The 20,736-nt window shown below is 46.5% G+C and overlaps 1 protein-coding gene across 1 annotated transcript in view; it reads right to left on the bottom strand.

Annotated features, from left to right (window-relative positions):
• Positions 1 to 20,736, bottom strand: part of Lac (septate junction protein lachesin) — a 65,984-nt gene that overhangs the window by 21,213 nt on the left and 24,035 nt on the right. Inside the window, exon 2 of the mRNA XM_077669641.1 lies at positions 7,074 to 7,183. Coding sequence (XP_077525767.1) covers positions 7,074 to 7,183 — 110 coding nt within the window. The remainder of the gene's footprint in view (positions 1 to 7,073; positions 7,184 to 20,736) is intronic.

Below are 20,736 nucleotides of genomic sequence, written 5' to 3'. Positions count from 1 at the left end.
GCCAAAGCATAGCGAATTGTCAATGCCAAAGTACAGTTTTGTATGAAATGAGAATCCAGAGCGTTCAGAATTTGGTGCCCATACTAGCAAGGACGTATCTCCAGGAAACCTGTTTGTGAAGTGCCATACTAAAATGCCACGACAAATTTACATTTCAGGAACTTCTCAACACATATAGGAACAAACTTGCTCAAAGGAGTGCAAATTACAACTTCAAACATGCGCCTAATAACTGTCACAACAAGAAAAAAAAAAGAGAATTGTTCCCCATGACAACGTTTCTGCACGCAAAGTAACTGAACGAGAGCAGAAGATAAACCTTCCCAGCCAACTGTTCTAAATCAGATGAGCAACTAGGAACACAAGCCTACTTTAATCCACACTAGCAGCCAGTACATACTTTTGCTGCTTATTGATGAATTGGGGTGCCCCTTCTACTACCAGGAAAATCCTAATACAGTATAGACCCACAGTAATTTTAACTTTCAGTCAATTCCAACAAATTTTAAACTTTTCGTTGGCCCGTTATGTTTTCAATGTCTTTTAAAGCCACTCAATTAAAGCTGCTTCACTGCGTAAATTTGGTTAATTCGTACTTTTTGCTTGTTCTTGCAAGAAAATATCTGCTGCATTTGGCACTCCTAGCCGGACATTTGCATTCTATACAGTTGAACCCCTTTATAAGAGACACGTACCGGGGAGCAGTTTCTGTCTCTTATACGAGATGTCTCTTATAAGCAGGGTACCATGTTTTCACTTACTAATCAGACCCTAGTTCAATGTGGGCACCGTATGACTAAAATAAGCTCAAAAGAACGCCACAGCATTTTTCAAAAGATTCATTCTAATTATTGTTTGGTCCCAGAATTTATGAAACTTTGTTTGCTTCATGACTGTATTTACACTGTTTTTTACAACCGATTCTACAAGCTTTTTTTCCTTTCCTTGTTTGTGGAAGATGAATCGTAGATGTTGAGTTCACAAGCCTGATGAATAGCCAGAGCGCACAGCTTCTTCCGCTGTGTGCTCAGGCTATTCATTACGCTTGCAGGACTCGACGTCTGCAGTGCTTCTTGATTGGGAGCTACGCGAGTAGGAGAGCCCGCATGTGTGATCGCGCTCCATCCAATGAATGGCAGTAAGCTTCAACCACTTCTGTCAGTTGCATTTCCATTGGCAGGGCTTCTCATTGTCATTTCATAGCTGACTGAACCACTTTGTGTTTGCTGAAGTTATAACAAATAGCGACTGCAGCTGTCTGTCGTCCACCTGTGTTTCCACAATGGAAGCAACTGAAATTGGTGACTGGTGGCACTGCATCTGAAGTTAAAATGTCTGTTTCAAGCGAGATTATTGATTAAACTTCAAGGATGACTTGTCCCTTATAACCAATCTTCTACATCCAATGTCTGTTATAAAAGAGGTCGATTTAATGGGAAAGATAGGGCAGCCAACCATGTGGGTGAATAGTGTCTCTTATACCCATTTGTCTCTTACATCAGTGTCTCTTATAACGAGGTTCAGCTGTATTACCAACAGTCACAGTCACAAATAAAGCCGATTACCTACCTACACGTGTCAAAGCGAAACGACATGCCTCAACAACTACGTGTGGATTGAGGAAGAAAAAAAAAAGCAAGACACCAGGCGGGGCAGATATGCGATCCATTCGTGATTGTTTTTGTTTTATGTTTTCAGCAATAGCTTTGGGACTCCTGGGCGGAGAGAGAACTCAAATCTTTACTGGTTCGAAGGCGATGGTCAGGGCATTGGCCTCCAACTCCATCGCCGAAGAAGCATATAGAATCCTCCACGGTAGAGTATTCCATCCACACACTATCACGTGGTTTCCGGCACATCTCAACTCCCAGCTCGATTCCCTCGCCAACCTCGACGACATCGCAAACGTCCAAGCGCGTGCACTAAGCCACTGCGCAGATGCAAATGCGAGTCGTGGTCATGTTCAACCTAGGCTTGTCAAGTTCCGAGACATTTTTTACGCCTATAATGAGGTAACTAGACTACTACCTAGTACTGTTCCCCATGGTAAATTAACCAGAGCACAGACTACCCCACTGTGCGTGCTTCAGACAGGATCGTATCCAAACTTGGCTTTATTTCGCTCCATCAATCTACACAGCTACACGCCGCAAGCTTCGCGATCGCTGCGCCGCCTGCCGGCACTTCTCCGTGGCGTTTACGGGATTTGCGCTGCGTGGCTGATAGGCGGTCATGCGGTATTTTGGTTCTCTTTCGCTTCTCTTTGCCTTTCCACACACTAAACAACTTGTTGTGGTGACGTCTGTAAGCAAATTTCACGTTTAGGGCACTTAAAAAGCAGCTGTGTCTTGGTGGAGCGCTCGAACGCCAACAAGAGCTACCCGGGGAGGTGGTTCTGCGCGCTTCTTGGCCGTTCTTGCGGTCGACGGCGACGACAGCAGCATATCACCACCGTCACCTTTGAACACGTCAGCACAAGTGAATTATATTTATTGTCGCCTTGTTTAGACCTGATATTAGCACCGTAAGAGGTTGGTTCATTTTGCAGCGCAGACAACAAATGTGGCTTTGCTTCGAATATGTACATCGTAGAAAAATATGTTCCGGGGATGTGACAACCCAATAGCTGACAATAACTTGTGCCTTTTGTGGGATAATAGGCCATGCGAAAACGTTAAGTACACTCAAAGGCTGAGTGTTGTTAAATATGTGCCCACTCACGCCTTATAGCCAGAACCAAGGTATCAGTTAATGGAACCACAAAAGAATGAATGGTGTGCAAGTCACGAATAAATAGAATAGTCGTACGGGGATGAAAAAAAAAAACAATGCAGCTTCGGAAATGCTAAAGACGTCTGTTTAAGCAAGGTAGTATTCACCAGACCAACTAAATTCGAAATGCACTGATATTTCGCAAGGCATGGGGGGGGTGCAGCTTGCTGGGCCAGTTGGTACATTTTGAAGGTGAAAAAAAACCAGCGAAATAGACGGAAGACGTAGAAGAGACGAGACAACACACACGCTGGTCTAGCAACTGAAAAATTTAATTGAAAAACAGAAACAACCAGAGAACGACCAAGCCTACGCATGCGCAACAAGTACGCACGTTCTGATAAAACGCTATCGAAATACACTTTTTTCCGCTCAGCTTTGTAGGAACGCGATCTCTTTATCGCTGAGGGAGATGGAAGGAAACGAAACGAAACGTTACGTGGATGATTTTTACGTGGATGATTTAACGTTACGTGGATGATTTTTTAGTAGTGTTAAAACTTTTGCCCTCTGACTGCCCGAAACAAGCGGCTGAAGACATTTTAAAGCATTTTAAGGCGTGCTCCGAAACCCTAAATTTTACCTTTGAACTTGCTGAGAATGAAACCATTAGGTTTTTAGATTTAACGCTAACTTTTAAAGACGACAGCCACGTTTGCTGGATTTACTCACCTAGGACTAAGAAGGCGCTGCTTCCGTTTGATTCGAGTCACTCCAAATTGGTAAAAAGAGGCATAGCCACATTATGTTTCCGCAGTGCACTCCAAAAAAGCTGTGTCCACGCAATCCAGGAAAGCCTGGACTGTCAGGCTCAGAGGCTAAATGCAGCGGGGTTTCCCAGCACAGTGCTTACGGCAGTCGCTGAGTGCCTCCATGTTAAGCTTAAAAGGCAACAGAAAAGTGAACAAAGGCCTGATGAAAACAAAGAAAAAAGAAAATTTCAAGTGATGCCTTACCTTCATAAAGTGTCACACAACTTAAAGAAAATTGCTTCGCGGCATGGTGTGCGATTAGTGTTTTCCGCGCCATGTAAGCTGTCTGGGTTGTGCACGCGCATTGAAAATGCGGGAAAAAAGAGAGGTGCGTGTAAAACGAAGCACGAAAAGCAATTCGTAAAGTGTGACGAAAGAGTCATTTACAACATTCCGTTGACGTGTGGTAAGGTATATATAGGCCAAACAGGTCGATGCATCAACGACCGGTTACGAGAGCACTGCGCGTTGATCAGAGGGCAAGGAGCCGGTCATCTTTCTTATCACTGTCGTCAGTGCAAACGTCAGGGCAAATGTGAGGCTTTGTTTGAAAGAGTGACGATTCTGGGAAGAGGCAGGACTAAAACAGAGAGGGAAATAATTGAATCGCTCTACATCAGCCAACAGGAAGAAGGAAATTGCGTGAGTGTTTCTTCCATCTCCCTCAGCGATAAAGAGATCGCGTTCCTACAAAGCTGAGCGGAAAAAAGTGTATTTCGATAGCGTTTTATCAGAACGTGCGTACTTGTTGCGCATGCGTAGGCTTGGTCGTTCTCTGGTTGTTTCTGTTTTTCAATTAAATTTTTCAGTTGCTAGACCAGCGTGTGTGTTGTCTCGTCTCTTCTACGTCTTCCGTCTATTTCGCTGGTTTTTTTTCATGGGGGGGGTGCGGGGAGGGGGACGTTCAGCTATCGTTGTTTACAAATGCGGAGCGAAATCAACGAATGAACGAATGAAGGCAGTTCACGACCGATACAAGGTGTTGTTGGAAGAGTTGATTGATTTATTGTAGGATCTAACGCGCCGACGCAACAGAGGCGATGAGGCGCGCCGTAGTGGAGGGCTCCAGATTAATTTTGACCACCTGGAGAACCTTAACGTGCGCCGAAATTTCGTACACATGGGCTCATTGGAAGAGTGTATCATTTGATCAGGCCCTCTGATTTTGGTTTATGCTAGGTTCTGCCGTCTCCATGTGTCATATGACGATGTTTCGAAGAAGAGTTTAGTCGCGGACACTGATTATTAATAGGCCCGTCTCCACGCTTCTCGTATGGATAAATGTAAAATGAATCTTTGTGAGCGGTCACCTCGCGACAAGACGACCCAGCATTAAATTTGTCGTCGTGCGCTCAATCCCGAGTATAATTTTGCATTTTCCAGCCTACTTCTTAGAATGTTTCTGAAACTTATGCCGCATTGGCTTGTCCAGGGTGGTGATCAATACCTGAGATGTGATATTGGTAAGCGTAACTTGCGTGCTGTTAGGTATGAGTGCTCCGCTAGAATATGTAAGGGCACAAAGCCGATTTACATCATAGTGTATGGCCGCAACATGACCATCAAAGAAAACATGGAGGAAATCAGCTGTATACATATGCTGGCTTCGGGACGCCGGCCTGTGACACACACCTGGCGTTTATACAGACTGAATGTACCACACTAAGATCGCGTTGTAAAAGTTTATACTCCCGTAAACACACCACGCTTGCAAACAGAGTGCCTGCTCCACATTATTCTGTATTTCGAACGCGTGCAAACGGTAAATCCCAATCTTGAACGAGCCCCAAAAGCAACGTTAAACAGGAGGAGTGGGCCGGAGACTCCCGCGGCTGCTTTCAAAACGGGCCGCTAGGGGGATTTCAGTGGCGCCCCCATAGGCCGCGCTCGAGGCGTATAGTCCAGACTGCCCGAGATGTGGACAGAAAAATAATTTAGAATTTAGAGCACACGCTCTGGGGATGCCCCTTGTTACAGAGAGGTCTGAATAGCCGCACCAAAGAAGAGTGGAGCTCTGGGGTACGAAGCTCTGACTTTTCACGTCAGTTATGGGCTGTCCAGAGAGTCCTTGATGCGGCAGTAACATTAGCCTTCCCGTCTCAATGTGGGAGCAGCTTGCGGCTTCATACCCCCCTGAAAAGGGGGACGTCGGAGTCTCTCAGCACCACGAATAAAGTTCCTTGTCTGTCTGTGTCAAAGTGTGAAGCACACTTTATTATTGTGTGTAAGGAGGAGGAGGAGGAGAAAAGCGAAAGGAAAGGCCGAGAGGTTATCCAGTGTGTAAAAGTATTATTAAACATATGTGAACGTTTCATCACAACAAAAGTTTGCAGGTTGCCTCGAGTCATATTTATGAGAACTTCTGATACTATTTCAAACTTCTGATAATTCAAGCAAAATCCTGGGGTCTCTTTAAGTTTGAATTAGTGCAAGTCTAGAGTAGGATCTTTTTTTTTACTGTGCATCGCGATCATGGTTTCCACTGCTTTTTGCTTCCCTCAGATTGCACACGACCTCTTCAGGGAAAGTGGGGACCCCACTTATCAGGTCCAAGTACTTTAAACAAGTGGCAGAGTGCTATCAACCTAGGTAGGCATTTGGCCAATATAATTCAGCAAGTTAAACTGCACTACTTACCCACTATGTTTAAACTGCCACTTCACACTGGAGTGAGGAATGCAGCTCGTGGACTTATTCTGCCAGTGTTCCACTATTGGTTTAAGGTAGCCATGAAGACAAAATACAAGTTAGGTTTATTAGAAAGACTGCTTAGTCCCGATAACAATGATACCAATATCATCGCAATCTTCGAACAAATAACGGAGATATTAAAGAAGACGTGTGAAGCAGTCGCGACCCCCTAGCCAATTTCCCGCAACTTTTCTATGACGTCACGGAACCTTGTTTGTGCGATTGGCGGCCGCCTAACTCAACTGTCGCGACGACACATGACTGGTCGTCTGTAATGGGGCCTCTAGTTCCGTTTGACCACATCACTTGGATGCTAACGTGCAGTTAACGCACTGAAAATTATATTTTATTGTTGGCCCGTGTGACGTCATTCTTGCTCATAACACGTCACTGTGGCGCAAAATTTGAAAGTTTTTAAATAATTCTTGCTTTTTTGTCGTTAAAAAAACATCTTTCGTGGCTGTAATGGAGCTGAGTGAGATACTGAATTCTAGTTCTTTCAAATTAAACGAAGTTGTATTTTCTCTTCATGGCTCCTTTAAAGGGGCCCTGAAACAGTTCCTCTAAAATATTGTTCCCGCTCAACTACGTCTCGGCACTTCAAATCCTCGCCACCTTTCATAGTCTCAAAAGTGACTTCTTGCGCTGAACTGCATCACAGATACCACATCACTCATAATAAATGGTTTTGTTTCCATTACCGCTGTAGTGCATGCAGTCCACTTCAACACAGCAAACCAGAAGCCTCTTTGCATATCAGCTACCACAACAATTCACGGCACTTCCAAGATTTGGAACATCCTTGGACACGTGATGAACTCGTCGCAGCTGCCTACAGTCACAGCAGCGCACACTTACGGGGTAGGCATCAGCGTACTGTACAGAACACTGCAGGTCCACTGTGTCTCCGATGCCCACGACCATTTCCTTGCTGATGTACGATATCACAGGACTCTGTTGGCAGGACACTGCATGGAGAGGAACACTTCGTCAGGCAAACCAAATGCGATGTATGCGTGAAGCCAAGAAAAAATTTACTTTCAAATTAAACGAAGTTGTATTTTCTCTTCATGGCTCCTTTAAAGGGGCCTGTGCATAGATACGTACGTATGAAGAAACATGTCGGCACAATCATCAGCGTAATGAGGATTGGAAGCAAGATCGAGCACCCTATGAGAAGACAGTGGCAGCTACTCCTGCAGCTTTGAAGGGACAGCCAACTGATTTTTGTGGAGCATATGCTCTCTATATCAAATGAAAGGGCATCACTTAAAACACTTCTTTGAACCGAAACAGTTTCTCTGATAAGGCCCTAGGATGTTTGAAAGCGGGATTTTTAGATCTACCGGCAAATTACTGCTGGCAATTACAACAGAGAGCTGCACAGCAACATACTTTTAGTGCACGTGAGACGAAAAGAGGCACTTAAAAACTTGCCCCCAGCTAGGATAACAATAAAATGCAGGCTTTCCTATTCCTTAATGCAGCTTTTGAATCACACATTGGAAACGACGGAGCTGTACGGTAGTGTTCCGTTTAGACACTACATGGCGCCACCTTTCGGATTTCAGAAAGCTTAGCTGCAAATTTCCACCGATTTATTCAGAAATTTCTTTCAGTTGCACCATTACATAAAACGCTGGCTTTCATATGAGCTAGAGGACATGCACTCCACAAATATCGCTTGTCTGTCCCTTTAAGACAGTAGTACAGGTAGAACCCAATCTCCGTTTTCACGGTAGGCAGTTTTGCATGCTCAAACACATGCAGACAGATGCCTGAAACTCCTTACACCTGACCTTCACATCCTATATTATGCTCCTTTCTTCTGAAGGGCACATTTCTGCACTCCCCATCCACATTCGGATAAAGAGTACCATATTTGCGTGATCCTCCCATTTGTAAGGCACGGCTAAGTTCGCGCAGAAAAATTCGAAAAAGAAAATAGTTTGACACTGACTGTGCCGCGCAGACAAAAACAACATTCCACCACGTGCCTGGAAGAAGGAGATCGTATTTGGCGCATGCAGCTGTGGAAGCCAAAAATGATTGTGCTTCATAAGGTGGCTTATACAGCTGCTGCTGGAAATAAAGTTATAGCGAGGAACATTGAAGCTGTTTGTGATTTCAAGTGCCTTGATATTCGCAATTCCAGGCGTGACGGGCTACTTGCAGCAGCACAAAAAAAAATGTGCAACAGCTGACCAAGGTATGCGGCATGCCATTGAGGAATTAGTGCGCCGAAATTCACTTACGTTGTTTTAACAGATCGTTTTTATTGAATTGAGTTGGATTTTGGGGGACTATGTGTCCGTTCCATACGGCAACGCTTCTGGCCACTTGAAAGCCTATTTCGGTTTTGAGCCTGATCGTAACGTAACGCACATACAAATATCATGGCGCGCCACCTTTTAGCAAAAAAAGGGTGTGCGTTAGAACCGTGAAAATACAGCAAATGTGGACACAAAAACACGTGTGCACCCGGGCAGCACCCAATTTCAAGATTTTGGTTCATAGAGGTGAAATAGGGATGCTGTTCTGACCAATTCATACAGTGCGATGTGTGTGTGTGCTATTTCCTTTGGTAGGCTCCCCAGTTGCAGCAGCTTTGGAGAGCAGAGCCTGAAAAGTCCTGAATACGTGAATACGGGCCTGACTATGCAGCAGTATTTCGGCAGAACTTCTGGACCCAAACCAAATGAAGTGTGGCTTCTCTTTCTTTTGATTCTTCTAGGCACAAATATGTACATAATTAGTTGGTTCCAATGCTAGAACTGTTCCCGAATGGACCTCAGTGCCAAAGATGCACCGATGTCGAGTGTGCAGTGATGCTTAGAGCATGAAATAAATACCCAGTGACGTAGGCGTTTTGGTTCTTGGTTTGTTCGCGGAGCTAAAAAAAAGCCAAAAAAGAAGATAAAAAAATTGGTGCAGTTTGCACTGGTTGTGCAAGGCTGGAGAAACAGCACATCTAGAGCTAAGGGTTGACTTAGTTTCTCCCCACACTGACCGCGGATGCCAGGAGAGAGGGAACAACCGGACCGCAGCAGTGCAAACCCATTTTGGACAGCACTATAAAGCAAAGACCAGTAAAGTCTGCACAGTGTTTTATTCAGTATCAATCGTCGTCATCCCTTTCGTCGCCGTCTTCCAACGACACGGACGCGTGTGGCGTATCCTCTTATAGCGCGTCTTCACCTCGGTCGACCTCCCCTCCACTTCTTCGAAAGCTGGTCCGGTGGCCGCCTCCACGTGTGGACTGTGTGGAGGGATGGCTAGACAGATTCGTCGTCATCATTTTTGGCATGACGCACCTGTGGTGTGCTGGTCGCTACACGACGACGACCACGACGAATGCAGGAGCTCCTCGTGTAAAGTAAGCCCATGCACAAGTCTGGACGACGCCGGGCAGCCGCCGCGACGCACGCGCTCACATGCGCTCAACCAGGCGGATTTGTGTCAGCTTCGACAGCTGTTTTGTTAAAAGAACATTAGACCCCTTCGGAGAACCACTCCACTTACTTCACCAATGACATCACGCTGGGCTGCGATATATATGATATAATGCTTTAGATCTGATTTCTCAGTTACTCTTAGCTTTTTTCTATGGTTGTCCACTATTCGTACAGAATTCAGGTATTTGCTGTGTAACAGATGTCGCCCTGCAGACTTCTAGGTGTGTCCCCATACTGGTAAACGTTCTTAAATATGTGTGTGTAAAGAATAAGAGAATATGTAAAAGAAAATGGCAGGGGCTTTTCACGAATTAAAAAAAAATGTGCATAGACTGAATCAGCAAACCTGCAACTGCGCACCTTAAAATTTTGCCAGATAAAGTAATTAGACACTGTTCTCATCACCACCACCACAGCCAACAGCCTGTCTACGCCCACTGCAGGGCAGCAAAGGCCTCTCCCGTAGATCTCCAATTATCCCGGTTAACTCCGACCAATTTATCCCCTCAAACTTCTTGATCTCATCTTCCCACCTAACTTTCTGCCGGCCCCTGCCACGCCTGCCTTCTCTGGGGACCCACTCTGTTACCCTTAATGACGGACCCGTCATTAAGGGTAACAGAGGTTATCTTGCCTTCGCATTACATGCCCTGCCCACGTCCATTTCTTCTTGTTGATTTCAACTAATTTGTCTTAAACACGCGTTTGTTGCCTGACCCACTCCGCTCTCTTCTTGTCCCTTAATGTTACACCTATCATCTTCCGTTCCATTGCTCGCTGCGTCGTCCTCAATTTAAGTAGAACCCTTTTAGTGAGGAAAGTTTGACACCCGCCTGAAATGCAGCCGTACGGCTACAAAGGTCAGGTGGACGTCAAATTTTCCTCTGCAGAAAGTTACTCCACCTTGGGGATTTCCCTTAAATCTGGTCAATTATGAGGTCGACCGTATTCAACCTTACTCTGTGCAAAGCCTTTCAAGCGTCACGCCACATGTGAGCTGAGAACTGACGTTCTGCTTGCAACTTGAATAGATTGTTAAGTAGCAACAAAAATCCAGAAATGATCCCACAAGTACGATCACACAATGATCACGCAAGTATTTGGCAATGTTCAGTGTCAGCTGTAACAACTAGTACAAGGCAATAACAATGTGCCAATACTGCATATGTGGCATGGTACAACACACAATTTTGCAAAGGTTCACGCATTTTCCGGCACACGTGTTGCATTTGCTGATCCGGTGATACATAACTGACCCTAAACTATGATCCTCACACACACTGAACACAGCAACAAACAGGTTCTCACAATGTTCTTCTTTTTGTTGGTGATACCCCACTCATCATCCCTAACTAATAAAATGTGCAATATTAGATCTTGATGACACAGCCCTTTTCTGTTCTGCCTAATGACAGGATCACTGTTAAGCCTACTATTGTGACCGTGCTCCCATTTTTGTGACGAAAAAAGTTTTACATCACGGCATTACGTCACAGCTCACTGATTCCACGAGAAGTCAAACGTGCATGTACAATTGCATTTTTTGTTTTTTGTCATTTTTCTTTGAGTTAAGAGCACACCAGTTAACAGCCCCAAAGTAACTCCATTTTTCTCTAACAAGCGTACTTTGCAAGAAAAAATATAGTGAATGTGTCGCAAATGGCAGCCCATTCCAGCGGCAGCAGTTTTTTGTTTTTGTTTTTTCAACTTTCTGGCTTTGCGCACAGCAATGAATTAGAGCTCCATCTGAAATTTGTTTGAAACCAGAAATTAGGTACACCAGAGTCGTAGCGAGCACAAAACTTTGCACTCTGCAATACACAAAAGGTTTAAAAAATTGCGAAATCGGACCAGGCTCTACTTCGCTGCTCATTTTGATGCCCTCCTGTCTCTGTACCTGCAATAGTGAGCGCAACTGTAAAATTACCATTGAGCTCATCTCTTCAAACCTGCCAACACAAGAGGGACAGGTAGAGAACGTTTTAAGAGGATGGCCAGCCATGTTGTTCTTAAAGGCTCAAATGTGAGAGGCAACGCTTTTTTTTTTCTCCTTTCATAGGCAGAACCATTGATCCAGCTCATTGCTTAATGGTTCACATAGAAAAGCCACAAGCAGAAAACATATCACGCAAGTTGGGTTAATCACAAGCCTGGAGTAAAATACTGCAGGGCGGAACAACACAGTCCGTACTACAAAACAAAATAGTTTGGCTAGATTGTGGATGGATGCCTTCATTCAAAATTAGCCGAGGAAAAGATATTAAATGCTAGTTGTCTATTTTTCAAAAGAAAAGCTTCGATAAGAAATGTGCCCTGTTTTTAAACTAAAAGGGCCTAAAATTCAGCGTATGCGCTATTTCAATTGCTTGAACTTACTACAATTTCCCCATTTTACTAAGTAACCTAAGGCTGACTACAAAAATTGGAATATACCACTGCTCGGAAAACGCTGATTACGCTTTAAAAAAATATCAAAGGAAGAACTGAGGAGATACCTCTAACTGATCGTAATTCCAATTCCGGCACAGAAAAACGCATGGGGTATTATATCGATGCAGAAATAAAAACACAGTAGGAACGAATAGTAGATATAGACTACACAAGACAGAAAATCCAATCTGACTACTTTTTGTATGGGAGTAGGGGGATTAAGTGTTGCTAAAAGAAGGGAAAGACCACCGAAATTAAAACCATGCCCGTCTTCTTGAAAAGCATTGGTCACATACCTCCTACTACTTTTTTGGTTCTGCCGCGCCACGTCATTCTGGCAAAAATACTAACGGGTCGTCCCAGAAGCCTTACAGTAACGATACAGATTATATTGGTGCTCGAAGCAATGAAGTTGATTGTCCAGATACCCAAACAGAAACCCTTCGTCACCCACTTTTCTCAAGTGTTCCCACTTCTGGTAATACTGTTAGTGGAGAAAAATTTGGAGGTAGTGGAGAAAAATTCGTGGCGGCGACAGACATCTGTTACTTTCAGACTGTTAACCGCACTCTTAACGAAATTACGTTTTGCCACTAGCAGAAATTCACAACCATGTGAAATTTAAATGAGCATATGGCACGGTACATTCAGTACTGTTTACTGTAGTTTGGAGCGTTTGAAAGTTCCTGTTTGTTTGCCACTCGAAGTACTTTAAATCACCACTCCAAAACAATCATAACTGATATCGTACCCCTTTGGTCCCGCGCACTATAGAGTGGCCTTTCCTAGGAAATGGTCCAGATTGGACTAAAGCCTAGCAATGCAAGCAACATCACTTGACTGGGAAGGGAGAGTGAAAGCGGCCTTCCACAACATTTTCTTTCCAATATCATGTTGCATTTCGCCAAACCATAGCAAAAGAAACCGCAATATTGTTCGCAGCTCGCGGCCCGCATTCAGCGAACATAACGCGCGAGCGGGCGGGCGGGCGGGCGGGCGGTTCGCATTCGCGCGTCAAAACTTATATCCGTTTTGAAGGAGAAACAAGAGGTGCCGCCACGTGTTTAGTGGCACTAGCGTTGGGTCCCGATCTCCAGGACGAGCATTTAAGTACTTTTTAGAAGTGAATTAAAATATATATTAAGCGCTTCCTGTACCCCGCACTTCGTGTTGAGCGTCCCTGCATAGAGACGAAGCCTAAAGCACGCTTTTTACAGACCTAAAATTTGGTGGCACAACCCCTTTAATCACCTCTAATGAACAACTGACGTGCTTTGGTTCGTTTCTGGCCTTCCTTACGTTTTTTGCCGTTCTTGTCGACGCTGGGCCACTGAGGTCACCTTCCAATGAGCCCCTTCCGCCCTAATAACTTTGAAAAAGCAGCCCTCCTGCACTCTGCTTCTACAGCGGGTAAAAGCCCCCAGCCGCCCAACAATAACTGCGGGAATGCTGGTAGCGTCAGTGACTTTTAGCATCGGGCGGCCGCTTTCCTCGACTATCGAGGTAAAGCCACTGCCGGAAAACACTTGTGCGAAGTCAGGGGAGCTTGCACTCACTCACAATACTCGAATAGCGAAGCTGTTGTAGGTGAGCTTTGCCGGACACGTAGCTAAGTTTTAGTGCCATTGTTTATTTGCATGGTTGTGGTGCCAGCAATCGTAATATGAATCGGAGAGGTCGTCACCTTCTTCGCGGAAAGTGGTGAAAGCAAAGTCATCCTCAGCGTTGTGGACTTCCACCAGCGCTTCGTCATCGACTCAACGCAGCGGTAGTGAGATGTGCAAGTCGTCTCGGGAAAGACTGGCACACTCGTAGCCATTTCTCCAATTACCCACAATGGCTTCTAAAGAATGCTGCAGCCGCCGTGACCTCTCCCAAGCAGGATGTCTTTTAGACGCTGCCATGCACGAGGGCTGTTTTACAGTACCGGGCGCATGCGCACGGCAACAACAGGACCAACGAACAAGCGGCGTACGCTATAACGTGTCTTTCTCGTTCCGAGCGAGTGTTGCTACGGTTACAGCGAAGGCTTGGAGGGTTTCTTTTAGGGGCGAAGCTCCTAAAGCCATGGGTCTGTCCATCCCTTGTGTCTCGTGGTACGTGACCGCCGCATGCTTTCGGAGATGTCGCAAAGTGGGCCGCGTTGCACGCGCAAGAACCGGCTGCAACCGGCAGCGCAAACTCGGCACCGGGAGCGCGAGCTTGTCTGTGTTCGCCAACAGAGGCGCGAGCGCACGTGGACTGCGAGGGGGAGATCACGCAAGAGATCACGCCACGAACGCAGGCAGTCGTTCTCGGAGATCGAACGAGACGCAAGGACCTTTGCTCGTTTCCTCTCGTCTTGTTCGGGCACAAGTTCGCCCTAAATAAAAGTTCTTTCTTTACCGTTGTGCCCCATCCTACGTGACAAATTGTGGTGGAGGTGCGGGGTAGTCCTCGATGGCGCGGGGTCTTTCACCAGGTCTGGGCCTGGGAGCATTGACTCCGAAAATAAAAGTTGATTTGTACAATGTACGCACACAGTCTTACGTCTTTCTTAATGGGCGAACTTTCACGGGAGAGTTACGGTTACCGATGATCTCCCCCTCTCGAGCTTCGCCCCACTTATCATCATTCATTCCGTGGAAATGGCGTGATTTTTTTTCTTCTTCCGCCCCCCCCCCCCCCCCCCCCCCCCCAAGCTACTGCGCGCGGCAGGGATGCCCGGCGGTCACTGCGAGGCACGCGCTCACGAGCGCTCGGCATTTTCTTAGTATTTGTTTCTGCAACGGCAAACTTACACCGAGTAACAACAGCTCTGTAAAAAAAGTGAGCTGCACAACCCACTCTGCGAGTGACAGTGGTGCTTCAAAAGTGGGGTGTTCGTTATGGCCAACACCAAGCGGAAAGGGAACTGGAGGGTTTTGGATGCACACTGATACTTCCTGCACCCACACAATTTGTTGCTTTTCTACAAATTCGTGACAGAGCTCGCGCACGAAAGAATGTATCTTGCGTAAAGAAGGCGTAACGACAACGTTGCCAAACCAGGTAAAAGCCCTTGTTCAGTTAATTAGTGAGCGTCAGTGGTCAAAATAACGTCAACATTACCATCAGAATGAAATCCAGTGTTGTGATCTAAACAGAGAAATAACTAAGCGCACATGGCGGTGCGCCAGGCGAAGCTAGCAGTCTAAAAAACCTTCACGCGTGCGCGCCCGCTACCGCCGCGTAGGCTCTGAAAAAGCGAAATAAAAAGGAATAAAAAGAACAAGACTGGGGAGACATCGTCGATTGTTATGTACGCACATGTAGCGCACCATTCCAGCAAGGCATCCGGGCATAAAATGCGCGCAGAGTGCAGGAATGTACAAACAACGAACCATGGTTGCATCTCGCCAACCGCAAGAGCCCCCTCTTCCCTCGCGTCTGTTCACCGAACCAGGCCGAATGCGATCGACCTCGCCATCACGACGCGGCCAGCCAGTCCACGTTACCCTAAACCGTACACGCATGGTTTGCGCCGCCATATTACAGTGTGCGCAAACAAAGGATGATGCCATCGGCGCAAGATATAAGACAAACAAAACGACAATACAAGCCAGCAGACAACCCCACAAAGCAAGCGACGGCGTGAGTCAGCACGGACCACCAGGCGAGGCGAGTATAATACGCCGAGGCCTTTCTTCATTGTCGAGAAGGTGTAAAATTGCAGCTCCCCCACCACGGACGCCCACGGTGATTCCTTCCCGATGGCGGAGGAAGAGAAACTGCAGGTCAGCAGTCCTTGTCGCAGGCGGCGGGGGGAGCAGCTTTCTTGCATCGAGCACACACGAGATCGTGCCCGATAGACTCTTCCTCCTTTCTCGGCGCTGGCATGCATCGTCGAATAAAGCAAATGCGCCAACGCAAAAATAAAAGCCGCGCAGTACAAATACAGGAACCCTAGCCAACTGCGTCCGTGTCCATAGTGGGCGTATTTCCAGCACTGGCACCTGCCGGACAAAATCGGGAATGCGCCTCAGAGGCACGACGGGCCTCTGAGGCGCTTATCAGTCTCGCACTCGCCGCGAGTATTAAAGGAGCCATGAAGAGACAACAAAAGTTTGTTTTATTCGAAAGATTAGGTGTTTCATAGTACCCTAAGCGCTTTCCCGGAAGCAAATGATGCTTTATTCACTGAGAAATAAGGCAATTTAAGCCAAAATTTTAAATATCCCGCTAAAATTGCACATTTCGTCACGTGAACAATGGCGTCATACGAGCCCGTCCATGAAACAGATACTTAGTATGTCGACTCCATGTAGCACCCACACGCGGGAGTCGACCGAGACGGCGGCCATTTTAAAAATACTAGTAAAACCTAGTGCACCCTCAGCCCTAGTCATGGAATCGCCTGATCCGGAGAACAAAACTCTCGCTGAGAAGCTCGGGCTTGCATTTAACAACCTCACACCACTTGAACGCTCAATGATTCCAAGTGCACGAGCGGCAAGAGTTGTGGGATACGCGGTGGACGGGAAAGCGACCATTCCGGGATAGCCACAACAGACGAACGCCCAGCCGTCGGCACCGCTGCCTCGTCAGCCCCGTCGCGACGGACGAATACAGACTGGTACGTATGTGCCGTATTTTCAATTTCAGTAGCAGTATCGCTTATGCCAGTTGGCCGGTGTCGTGTATGGAAAGCCGTTCGCTCGAGCTCTCTGCTCCGACCAGAAAGATTCGAGCGTCAATGCGCGGTGTGTACGGCAATTTTTTTTTTTTCCCCAAAGTCAGAGCGCTTTGACGAAGTCGGCGACGAGCGCCAGCATGTCCGGGTCCCTGCCGTAATCACTTCCTCGGAAATGAAGCGAGCACACTCGTACTTCCTTTAGCTCTCTTTCTCCTCCGTTTGCAAAGTTCACAAAACGTAGCCCTTTTGCTTCGCCGAGGTTCGTCGTTGGGCAGCACATGAAAGGAGATCTCACCGGCGGGGATGTCGCACTCCCTCGACGATTTGCCCGTACTACATGGTCATTTCAAAACACAGCAACGAAATTTCATTGTAAAGTACTCGAACAAACTGAAGTTTTCAGTGGTTGTAAACTGTAAACGAGCTCGTAACGACAGCAGCAAGCCAACACGACCTCCATACCGAAACTTGTGCGACGAGTGGCACTATCTCGTTGCTGCTCTGTGTTCCTTACTCCCCTTGTTTCTATTTTTACCTTTGCTGGTTGGCGATATGACGGCCAACCTCCTGTGAAGGGATTACGATACCAAGCAAGGTCGCGGCTGTGCGTGCTGGAACGGTTCGTTGGCCCCGAAGAGCCTTGAACCCGAAAATTCGTCTGCGCGACGGTGGCGACGGCGAGATGTCGAGTTCGGCTGGCGGCAGTTTCGTACGCATTGGCATACACGCTTGCGTGTTCGTTCGAAACTTCAACCGTTTACTCCACCGTTCTTTGTCATAAAAAGAATGTGCAGTATGTTTCACGGGCATTTAGCTCGCTATGCAAACTGTAAGCCCTGCCTAACATGCGTTTGCTTTTGCCGGCCTCCGCCAATCGCAGAGCATTCTCGAGTGACATCATAGGTTCTGTTGCGGAAAATGAGCTGGTGGGTCGCATGGTCATTTCCTTTTTTCCTACTTATGTAGCTTGTTTGAACGAAGTTTGCGTTATAAGTGGTGTCGTTATGGTTCTAACGAGGCAATCTTTCGAATGAACCAAACTTGTGTTTTCTCTTCATGGCTCCTTTAAGAACCACATAGAATAGGAATATCTTCGAACAGTCCGCGGCGAGCCCGGGACTGGTAATCGAATCCAAAAGGCTCCAAAAAGACCCTTTCTGATTGGCTTTCAGAGATCGTGACGACACTAAAGGGCAATCAGAGCAGGTAATTTAACAAAACTTGTTGGAGGGCAGGTTTTCGGGAAGATGAAGCCCAAGTGAAACAATGGCGGTGTGGCGCGAGCATTCAACTGCTCCGTTTAACGATGATATGAAGTCGTCGGCAAGGTTTTAAAAAAGCTGGTCAAAAAAATGTTTTTTTTTTCTTATTCACGTATCCATCCATCCGCTACGCGGAGCGGCCGTTCATAACCGCCAGAAGGCAACAAAATCTGTCAGGACGCGGGCGGTCCACGTGAATTCTGTACGAGAGAGAGAGAAAGAGAGAGAGAGAAAGAGAACCTACACAGAAGCACGCTTTACTCTTTTTTTTTCTCGAAGATTGCCAAGGAAATAAGGCTATGGTAACAAACATTTGGACAGAGCGGCTAAAGAATTGTTCTGCTGGGTTCGATGACGTTGAAGTTTGGTGCAACCTTTTTGTTCTGGGGTGGTCGTTGTGACGTTCTATTTTCTCTTCTCGATGGCGTTGGTTCGGTCCCGACAGGGGCGGCAGTTTTCTTTATGGAGGCGAAAACCGCAAAACGCTTGCGTGTCGAGATTTTGGCGCACATTAAAGATCCCCAGATGGTAAAAATTAATCCCTAGCCCTCCAATACGGACGGCGCACCTCATAGCCGAAGGTGTCCACAAAAAACCATAATTAATCAACAAATATTCTGCGCTGTAAACCCGAATATGGAGCCGAACAAATGTTTCCGACTCGCGGTTGTTTTCGCCGCGCAGTCGTGTGTATATGTACACTATAGAGGCCCTGTTGCTGTGGCGAGACATGTCACGCGGCTAGACCACTGCAACCGGGCCGTTACGACAAGCGGGCGCCGCGCTTTCGGGATGCTGTCGCGGATGTCAAGCGAAGCGCACGTGCTATATGACAAACAACATCGGTGCGACTGCGACTGATGACCGTCTGCACATAAAAGCCTGGTCTTTGATCCCTAACGTGACACGGCGGACGTCCCGCCTTTTTCTCTTGTTTTCCCGCTCTTATTTTCTGTCGACCTGTCTCTGGTGCTTTCATAGCTCGTGTCAGCTCTCAGCATGCCTCGCAGTCCGCGTACCTGAACGATGTTTCACATAACAGCACCCTGTCGTTGAGTCGACCGTGCTGTTGTTGTTTTTAAAGCGAAACTTTATATAGCTAGACGAAATAAAAATCCGACCGTCCCGTGTCCTCATACGGCGCGAACACGTGCGCATGCGCGAAAACGCGGAGGGGAGAAGCAGGGGGAGTGAGATTGGCTCGTTGCATGGACGTGCATGGACCTTATTTTTTTTTCTTTTTCGCAAGAGTGCACTCGAAAATAGGTAACACATTTGTTATTGTTAGCTCCCAATAATGCGCATAACCAATGCGGATGATCCCGTTGACCGACCCGGTTGACGAGCTCCCCCTCCGGCCACTCTCCCTTTTGGCGGGCGGCTCATTATTATTATTATTATTATTATTATTATTATTATTATTAGTAGTAGTAGTAGTAGTAGTAGTAGTAGTAGTAGTAATAGTAGTAGTAGTGTTTTTTTTTTGTATGGTGTACCAGTACCGAGACCCTAGGGTTGTTCCTGGGCACCGAAAATAAAGGTTGATTGATTGATTGATTGATTGATTGATTATTATTATTATTATTATAATTATTATGGTACGTGGCGCACTACGGAGACATATTTTATCGGAGCGAGGCACAGATCGCGTGTTGCAACACGGCGCGGAGAGACCCTTGGTGTCGCTTTCGGCCGTTTTCAACTGTCAGCAATGCGAGCCGCAAGAGCTAAGAGTTTTGTCACACAGCTTACACTAAACGTCGAATGTGTTGTCCTTTGAAGCGTTTCCGGGTACGGTCACGTAAGCTGAGGATGCTGAACGTTGCAGAACGTGGAATGCGACAGGGTATACCATGCAAACCCGATATAGTGACTGCGAGGAGAATATTGGGGAAGTGGGCCACTGTAATTTGCAAATCACTATATAAGACATAGAAGGTGCAAAGAAAAACTTTCAAGAGGGTGTTCACTGATAGACACAACGCGAAATTTCCCAGTGCGATGTATGCGGGATGCACTGTAAGGGCAGGCGGTGCTTTGCATATAAGCCTTGAATTAGTAGGCGCAAAACAAATTCTACAACATTATCGACCCCGATGGGAAAGCCGAGCATACGGTCACCGACGGTGTGGGACACGCAGCCAATCTCCTTGCTTGCGAAAGGCATGCAATAAGGCGCTTATACGCAAGCGGAATCTGCGCGTGCCTTTTATTTGCGCCTCTCTGCGACAACAGCCTATTTCCCGAAGTCATGACCTACTCACGCAAGCAGGTACATTAATGATAGGTGGCGTGGACGCAGCACTAATGTCAAGCGAGCCACATTGGAGGCGCCCCGGCATTCACTGCCCCTGGTGCATGCTGATTGCCGAACTGGCCTTGAGCAATCTGCTATTTTCGCTGTGCGGAAGCTACTACGCTGAAAGAGATAATTTGGGTGCCAGAAATAGAAATGTTTTCAAGCGGGGTGCCAGAAATATAGGGAGAGCGAGAGAAAGCATAAGCTTTATTAAATAGAAGTGATTGATTGATTAATTGATTGATTGATTGATTGATTGATTGATTGATCTGATCGATTGATTGAAGGCTTTAAAGGAGCCATGAAGAGAAAACACAAGTTCGGTTCATTCGAAAGATTGCCTCGTTAGAACCATAACGACACCACTTATAACGCAAACTTCGCTCAAATAAGCTACATAATTAGGAAAAAAGGAAATGAC

The sequence above is a fragment of the Haemaphysalis longicornis genome, unplaced genomic scaffold, assembly GCF_048455015.1.
Source record: "Haemaphysalis longicornis isolate Haplotype H1 unplaced genomic scaffold, Haemaphysalis longicornis Haplotype H1 scaffold_47, whole genome shotgun sequence".
NCBI lineage: Eukaryota > Metazoa > Arthropoda > Arachnida > Ixodida > Ixodidae > Haemaphysalis > Haemaphysalis longicornis.
The sequence above is the reverse complement of the archived record's forward strand: the minus strand, read 5'-3'. Positions and strand labels throughout refer to the sequence as shown.